The sequence below is a fragment of the Suricata suricatta genome, chromosome X (assembly GCF_006229205.1).
Source record: "Suricata suricatta isolate VVHF042 chromosome X, meerkat_22Aug2017_6uvM2_HiC, whole genome shotgun sequence".
Classification (NCBI taxonomy): Eukaryota; Metazoa; Chordata; class Mammalia; order Carnivora; family Herpestidae; genus Suricata; species Suricata suricatta.
In genome coordinates, this window is record NC_043717.1 from 36,004,685 (window position 1) to 36,013,573 (window position 8,889).

Here is an 8,889-nt window from a genome sequence, read left to right on the forward strand (position 1 = left end):
CCCCGGGGTTCGCTGCAAGGACCGGCCTCGCGCTCGGACTCCTCCCGAGCGTCGGGACAAGGATTCGCCCAGCCCTCAGTGCCCGACTTCCCCTGGGGTTCGGTACAAGGACTTCTTACGCCCAGGAACTCCTCCCGAGGGTCGGTACGAGGGTCCGCCCAGCCCTCAGTGCCCGGTAGACCCCGAATATCCATAGAAGGATCGACTCCGCCCACGGGCTTCCCTGGAGGAGCAGTACCAGGGACCGCTCCGCCCTCAGTGCCCGGCTCCACCCGGGTGTCGGTGGAAGAATCGGCTCCGCCCCTGGACTCCGCCCGAGAGTCGGTACGAGGGTCCGCCCCGCCCTTGACCGGCCCCACTTCTATACCTACGCCCCGGGAGAGTCTCAATCGGAGCATGGCGAGTCGGGAGAAGGCGAGTGGCGCGGGCCACATGTTCGACGTAGTGGTGATAGGAGGCGGCATCTCAGGTCAGTGTGGGCCGTAGCGGTAAGCTGGGGGCCCTGGCCGGCCTGGGGTGGGGGGGGGCTTGCAGTAATGCAGCAGCGTTTGGGGGTCTCTCTGGTGCATGCTGGTGTGCAACAGTGCTCGGCCCTGGATCCTGCGAGCGTGATGGCTGGGTCAGTTTTGCTAGTGGTGTGAACTGGGGGAGGCCAGAACGATCATTTTACTACTACAATTAAATACTAACTAACATTTCACTAGCTCTTGCTGAGTCGTTAAATTCAGTACGTTACTTGCATTTTCTCAGTCCTCAGCAGTCCTGGGAGAAGGGTACTCTGTTTGCCCCCATTTTACAAAACCAGGTAACTGAGGTCTGGAGACTTTGAGTAACTTTCCAGAGGTCAAATCCCTTCGCCAGAAAGTGGCCGAATGATTTTTTTTTTTCCCAGTTAAGACCTTCACTTCTAATCTCTGAGGTGGCGGCTTCTTCATGTCTTTTGCCCTAAACAGGACATCAGTGTTCGGATTTTTTGTACTGTAGAGGTAATAATAGTGTTATTCCAGTTCTACTCTTCTCCAAGCACTTTTTTTTTTAAAGAAAATTTGGTAAGGGAAGAATTGATTAGTAAAAGTTTTTTTTTTTTTTAATTTTTAACGTTTATTTTTGATAGGGAGGGAGAGAGACAGAACGTGAGTGGGGAGGGGCAGAGAGAGAAGGAGACACAGAATCTGAAAAGGGCTCCAAGCTCCCAGCTGTCAGCACAGAGCCCAGCTCGGATCCCCAAGATCATGACAGGGCTGAAGTCCAGCACCTAACACCTAATGGACTGAGCCACCCAGGCCTCCCAAGATTTTTTTTTTAAGAGGATGAGCTCTTAGGTTGGACCTAACTCCCGCCATTTTTTAGAACTGGCAGGAAGATGCAGGGCATGTATTGCCCAAATAGAATCCCTTTCCAAAGCAGAAGCCAGTTGTGTCCTTTATAAGCTCCCACCTTCCTAATCTTGTCCTGTATGGAGCTGGGGAGCCTGGGGTCACTGGGTCCTGTCTTGGTTTTGCAGCTGACTGAGCGGTGCATGAGGCTTGCCAGGATCTTCCTGGAAATCTCATCATGATTGATATATTAAATTGTCACTTAGGCTGTCATAATCGGTAAAATATTTGAAATGTAAATTTTGTTTCAGCCCTAGCTAGAATCCCACATGAATCTGCCCTGGACCGGGGAAGGTGTTAATTCTGAAATATACTTGCAGGGTCTGATGTAGAAAGAGGGAGAAAGAAGGTGGAAGGGAGTAAGGCAGGTAGCCCCACCATAGCCATTTTTGTATATAAATCTTTGGGGGAGACTCTGAACATGCTTACAAATTAATTCGGGGGTGGCAGTAGCTTTAAACTTGGTCTGTTGAGGATCAGCAGTCTGAAACACCAGAGAAGACGTTGGCCTGAGCTGCCGCTTTGGCAACTCCAGTCAGTGCCAGAAAAAGCATGCATGTGTGTTTGCGCGTCAGAGGAAAGCAGACCCTGGTGGAGAGTAAGAAAAAGAAAGTATATTTCTCTTGTTTCCATCCATGCATCCATCCATCCATCTATCCATCCATTCAAACACTCACTGAGTGCCTGCAAGGAAGAGAACCATTGTTTTCGAAAACCTAGGACTCCTATGCAAGCCTCCTTCTAAGCACTGTGACTGTTGATCACTATGAAATAAATATTCTGATAGTGTGGTCTTGTAAATTGATTCTTTCTCTCCCTTCTCCCTTCTCCCATTGATTTCACAGTTTGAGCTTCTTTCTGGGATTTTTATCTTTGTTCTTTTCTTGTTCTGTGGTCCGGTTTTCCTTAAGGAGCATTGTGTCTTTCATTTTCCCTCTGCCTGATTACCTGCTCTTTCTCCCTGTTACTCGCAGTCAGTGGTCGTGAGCAGAGGTGGGTTTACTGCGTAGGTGGTGACCCACATGCTTTATGGCCTTACAGCTGCTGATGCCTTCTGGTTCTCATTCCGGGTGAAGAGCTTCATGCTGAGTCTTGTGTCAGTAATTTGGCATTCTTTTTTCTTAGAAAAAAGTGCCCAAATTATATAAGCTTCAGGCCCCTCAAAACCTGGATCTATCTGTGGTCACTATTGGCTGTTAATTTCTTTGTGTCATTTAGGGAGAAGTAGGGGGCCTTTTTTTTTTAAATTTTTTTTAACGTTTATTTCTTAAGATTTTTAAAAAATATTTATATTTTGAGAGGGAGAGAGACCACGAGCAAGGGAGGGACAGAGAGAAAGGGAGACACAGAATCTGAAGCAGGTTCCAGGCTCCGAGCTGTGAGCACAGAGCCCGAGACGGGGCTTGAACTCACAGACAGTGAGATCATGACCTGAGCCCAAGTCTGCCACTTAACCGACTGAGCCACCCAGGTTCCCTGAGAAGGCAAGGGCCTTTCTTGCACAGTCGTTCTGGGGCAGCCAGGTTCCAGTCCATCAGAGTCAGTGGAAAAGGCACTGGGTTTTAATCGAATATCATCTCTATCACTCAGATTTGAGTGATTAAAGAAAAAAGTTTATATTTGAGACAGTGCAAATGGGGGAGGAGTGGGGAGAGGGGAACAGAGGATCTGAAGCGGCCACTGCCCTGATAACACAGAGCCCCATGCAGGGCTTGATCTCATGAACCACGAGGTCATGACCTGAGCCAAAGACACGCAACTGACTGAGCCACCCAGGCGCCCCAGATTGGAGTGATTTTGATGCCCAAACTGGCCAGAAACATTGCATTCTGGCTGTGGTGCCTTCCCAGATGGTTCACAACTAAAATAAAAGGAGGTGCAAGTCTGGCTCAGGATAAACCTTGCACACAGACTTCGTATTTCATGAGGAAGAGGCATTACTTCCCAGGAGTTCTTGAGATACCAGAAGAAACACATGATCTTTGCGTGGGCTTGGCCAAATCCCATGAGTTACTTAATAATCTGTACGTCAGTTTTTAAATGCTTTGGGATATTTCTTATAGCTTTTGTCAGGACTTGCACACTTTATTTTTATTATTGTTTAAATTTTTTTAATGTTTTCACTTATTATTGAGATAGAAACAGAGTATGAGTGGGGGAAGGGCAGAAAAAAAGGGAGACACAGAATCTGAAGCAGGCTCCAGGCTCTGAGGTGTCAGCACAGAGCCCGACATGGGGCTCAAACCCACAAACTGTGAGATCATGACCTGAGCCGAAGTCGGACGCCCAACTGACTGAGCCACCTAGGTGCCCCAGGACTTGCACACTTTAATATGCTACCCACACACTTACAATATATGGCCAATAATTAGTACTTAGCATCTCTAACAGAGTAGCTCTGATCCACTGGAGTACAAATTCCAAATGACATTCCTCAAAACCAATCCATAGTAACAGAATGGCCAGATTTTAATATAGCTCCCTTTTGTCATTAAAAAAAAATCCATAAAGCAGAGCATATCTTATAGCCACAAAATCCCTTTTTCTGTCCACTAATCAACTACATAATTGTATCTACTATGTTAGTAGTGGAGAGGGGGAAAAACCCTCTGCTCATTTGTAAGCAATATAATGGTACGTTTATTAGCATGCTCTGGCCCTTATGTCATCTGTCACCAAGTCCTTCTTGAAATGCCTTTCATTCTGTGACACTCAGATCATGAATTTTTTATCCCACACCGATTGCTCCTTTTCTGTCCCTTTCATTGTGCCCACAGTTTTGTGAAGTTCTAATTTTGAAATGGCTTCGAGTTTCAGTCGTTGGTCACTTTGGGGCTCTTGTGCGCTCTCTCCCTTGTCTTTCTCATTCTAGGACTTCAGATTTCCCTTATCTATAGACTGCTCTCAAGGCTCTATTGGGATCTGTTTCGTTCTCTGAGCTACTGTTCTACAGCTTTTGTGCCCCTGGATATTTCACACTTGAACGTCCTGTTCTTACTTATTCATCATGTCCAAAAGCCTCCTTGCCGTCCCAACCCAGCTGGTCTTTCTCACTTTCTTGGCTCCGTTCCTGGCACTGCCATCCTTTATACGCAGTCAGCGGATCCTCCTAATTCCTCATTTGGGCTCTTCCTCTTCTCCATTCCCGGTGGCTCCACTGTCCCCGGGATAGACCCTGGACCCCTTCAGCTCGCCAAGTTAGGAATGTCTTTCCAGTGGCCATTCTTTACTGTGGGGCTTCCTTTCTTGCCCATCCTGCAGTGTTCTCCCAGAGTTGTTTTTTTTTTTTTAATTTGAGCAGACTTGACACACAATGTTACATTGTACGTCACACTGTGCTCACAAGTGTAGCTACCATTGTCCCATTACAGTACTACAGACTGTATCCCATATACTGTGCCTTTCATCCCCGTGACTTACTCATTCCATAACCAGCCTTGATTTTTTAAAAAAATTTACTTATTTTTGAGAGAGACAGAGCATGAATGGGGGAGGGACAGAGGGAGAGAAAGAGGATCCTAAGCAGGCTTCACACCATCAGTGCTGAGCCCGATGTGGGATTTGAACTCATGAAATCATGACCTGAGCCCAAATCCATTTAAGCAATGGAGCCTCTCAGGCGACCACCGTGATATTATTTTAACTATAGCAGTTCAGGCATTGACTGTAGATGGTAGTTTTTACTCAGGAGCTGACGGAGATAGAGCAGATAACAGAAACGAAGCAGGGTAAGATTTAAAACTCTGCCTTGAACTGAGAATTTCTGAGTTAGCTCTCTTTAGGGAGGAGAAAAAAAGGAAAAGAAAGAAAAGAAGCCCACCTCCAGGGGACAATGTGTACTTCAGAGTCTTTGGGCCAAAGGGTTTTTGGAAAGGCAGAGCCGTCTAATCACCTAAGATTTGAAGCCTCTCGACGACCTGTCCTTAGCGATGATCTGGCTGTAGCTTTCAACACATCTAAGGAAGGGGAATGCTCTGCCCCTCAAAGCAACTCTGGTACCTGGTACCTGGACTCCTTCAAGCGCTTTGGGAGCCTCTTACCATATGCCAGGTGGTGGCCAGATCACAGGGGAAGAGGGGTGATGAAGAGTAAGTAGATTCTCCACCCATAAGGGGCCCTGTCCTCTTTTGCAAAGTAATCAGGGAAGGGAACAATCGACATTCATACAGTGAGAGAAATAGTAATGTCATGTGAATGGAGGGTTGAGACCGCGAGAGATAAGTTTCCAAGTAATAACGCTGGGTAGTCTGGGGTAGTTCGTTTTCCCATGGTTGTTGAAATGTTTAAGGGTCACGTAGAAAGAGATCTTTCCAACTAGTGTCCAAGCAATGGAACTGCCCTATATTTAAAAACAAAATTTTTTTCTTATAGTTTATTTTTGAGACAGAACATGAGTTGGGGAGGTGCAGAGAGAGAGGGAGACACAGAATCTGAAACAGGCTCCAGGCTCTGAGCTGTCAGCACAGAACCTGACACGGGGCTTGAACCTGTGAACTGTGAGATCATGACCTGAGCTGAAGTTGGACGCTTAACTGACTGAGCCACTCAGGCGCCCCAGAACTGCCCTATATTTTTTAATCCATTCTTTTTTAAAAATTTTTTTATGTTTATTTATTATTGATGCAGAGAGCCTGAGCAGGGGAGGTGCAGAGAGAGAGAGGGATACACAAAATCTGAAGCAGGTTCCAGGCTCTGAGCTGTTAGCACAGAGCCCAACGCGGGGCTCAAACCCGCGGACTGTGAGATTATGACCTGAGCCAAAGTCAGACACTTAACCAACTGAGCTACCCAGGCGCCACTTACTCCATTCTTTTAAAAGAATAAGAGAGCGTGAGCCCCCCAGAACTCTGTGCTGTGTAAAATCAGCAGGGAGTGAAGCCTTCTTCTCTGACACAGAAAAGCCATTTTGCAAGAAGATTGACTGCCAGTCTGCATTCGATAATGGAGTCCACAACATACCACAATTTCCCTTTTTGCTGAAATATATCACCCTGAAGAATCATTTCTGTGGAGAGCATTTCTGGCATTTTAACCCAGAACTTGGCAGCACATACTTGTGGTTCTGTAGTGAGTAAGAAAAACATTTTAAAAGATGCAGCTTATTTTGGGTGCCTTAGTTACTTACATGCTCTGACGTTCAGTGCAGACCGAGCATTGTTTTTTCTGCGTTTTAGGACCTCTTCTTTGCCTCTCTTTTACATTTTTTTCCTCAACAATTCACTAGGACGCTTTCACTTTAGAAACTTTCTTGATGTTAAACAAAGAATTCAAGAAGATTTGGGTTCTTATTAAAAATTTTTTTTTCACATTTATACATTTTTGAGAGACAGAGATAGAGCATGAGTAGGGGAGGGGAGGGGCAGAGAGAGAAACACACACACAGAATCCCAAGCAGCCTCCAGACTCTGAGCTGTCAGTGCAGAGCCTGACATGGGGCTCAAACTCACAAACTGTGAGATCACAACCTGAGCAGAAGTCGGATGCTTTGAGCCACCCAAGCGCCCCTAGGTTCTGATTTTTTGAAGTAGGAAATGTGGAAGCGTGTTACTGGCGAATATGGGTCATGGTCATACAATCCTTGTGCACGTGTGACATACACATATTTTACATTTGACAGATCTTGCCAGTATTTGGATTCAGGTGTACCCAGAATTCGTTTGAACATTTACACTTGCATGTATGAGATGAGTAGATTTCATAACGACAGCTCCCTTTCATTTCAGGTCTGAGTGATTAGATCTGATGAGAATTATACATGATGAGCCAGGAGAAGTTTAGTTATATCATCTGTAATTGTTGTAAGGTTTGAAACAAGTTGATTGTGAGGACTTTTTTTCCCCCTTTCTTGTGAAAAATATTTGACAGTTTTGCCAGGAATTTAGATGGTCTTTTTAATGATCTGTTCCTTATTATGTTGTCATTTAGCATTACGATCTAAGCACCTTAAAATATATTTTTTTAACATTTAAAGAAAGAAATTAAAAAAAAATTTTAATGTTTATTTACTTTTAAGAGAGAGAGAGAGAGAGAAAGACAGAATATGAGCAGGGGAGGAGTAGAGAGAGAGGGAGACACAGAATTTGAAGCAGGCTCCAGGCTCTGAGCTGTCAGCACAGAGCCTGACATGGGGCTTGAACTCACAGACCGCAAGATTATGAACAGAGTCAAAGTCAGACGCCCAACTGACTGAGCCACCCAGGCAGGCACCCCTAAAGAAAATGTTTTAAGTAATCTGTATACCCAATGTGGGGCTGGAACTCAACGACCCTGAGATAAGGAGTCACAGGCTCTACCAACTGAGTCACCCAGGGACCCCCAGGGCATAGTTTTAAGTCTTTGAACTATGGTTTTTGTCATGTGTAAAATTAGAGGTTGGAGTAAGTTGTATTATTTTATATGTGATGTATCTTCCAGCATCTGTTTTAGTGATTAGTAGTCTTCCTGTCTCTTCAGCTTTGTCTTTCGGACCCCTCCTTCACCTGTTTTTTCTTCCATGCTCTATTCTGGAAATTGTTTGCATGATCTCTTACACTGACATCCTACGTGAACTTTTTTAAAAATTATTTTTAAATGTTTTCTTTATTTTTGAGAGTGAGAGTGCAAATGGGAGGGATAGAAAGAGTGGGGGACAGAGAATCCAAAGCAGGGCTCTAACGCACAAATGGTGAGATCATGACCTGAGCTGATGTAGGATGCTCAACCACCTGGGGCTCCCTTATACATGCTCATTCACACCTTCCCCATGACTTCTCTGAGCCTTAGTTTCAAAGCCCTTTTGAAGTTGCTGCTAAGCCAAAGTAAATAAAACCCCACTTTATAGCAATAGTTAATCAATTGATGAGGTAAGAGTGTCAATAGAAACACAAAAATCAGATGATAAGCTTTGGGAGTTGAGTTTATTACATATTAAACATGTTCAAGGGTCACAGAATTGCAACCGGTAAGGACTCCCAGGGACCAAACAGAGGTTCAGAAGGATCAAGTGCCACAAAATTTTTATTGGCATAACTTGACCTTGGACCCCTAAAATATCAACTGTTAGCGCAGTATCGCTTCTATACCCCACCTCACTGGGCTGGCCACATAGGTCCTTTCATGGAACTGCAGTAAACTTTCTTACTGCTTTACTTTAATGCCTGATGCTGTGAACCTTAGTAACTATTGCTTCACTGTAGTTCACATTTTAGAATATATTACGTGGCATGTTTTCACTTCATGAACATTTAAATTTATTTTTTATTTTTTTTTTTGACAATTCTGTATTACTGAGAGACAGAGAAAGACAGAGTGTGAGCAGGGGAGGGTCAGAGAGAGAGGGAGACAGAATCTGAAGCAGGCGCCAAGCTCTTAGTTGTCAAAACAGAACCCGATTCAGGGCTTGAACTCATGAAGCGTGATTTCACGAGCCAAGCCGAAGTTGGACGCTTAACCGACTGAGCCACGCAAGTGCCCCTCCTTTGTTTTTAAAATCATTTTCTTTTATCTTTTTTTTAATTAATTAATTAATTAATTT

General features: G+C 44.8%; 1 protein-coding gene across 1 annotated transcript in view; it reads left to right on the top strand.

The window, feature by feature from the left end:
• LOC115283831 (amine oxidase [flavin-containing] A) overlaps positions 1-8,889 on the top strand; it is a 74,365-nt gene that overhangs the window by 1,506 nt on the left and 63,970 nt on the right. Inside the window, exon 2 of the mRNA XM_029930254.1 lies at positions 8-469. Within this exon, the coding sequence (XP_029786114.1) occupies positions 8-469 (462 nt within the window). The remainder of the gene's footprint in view (positions 1-7; positions 470-8,889) is intronic.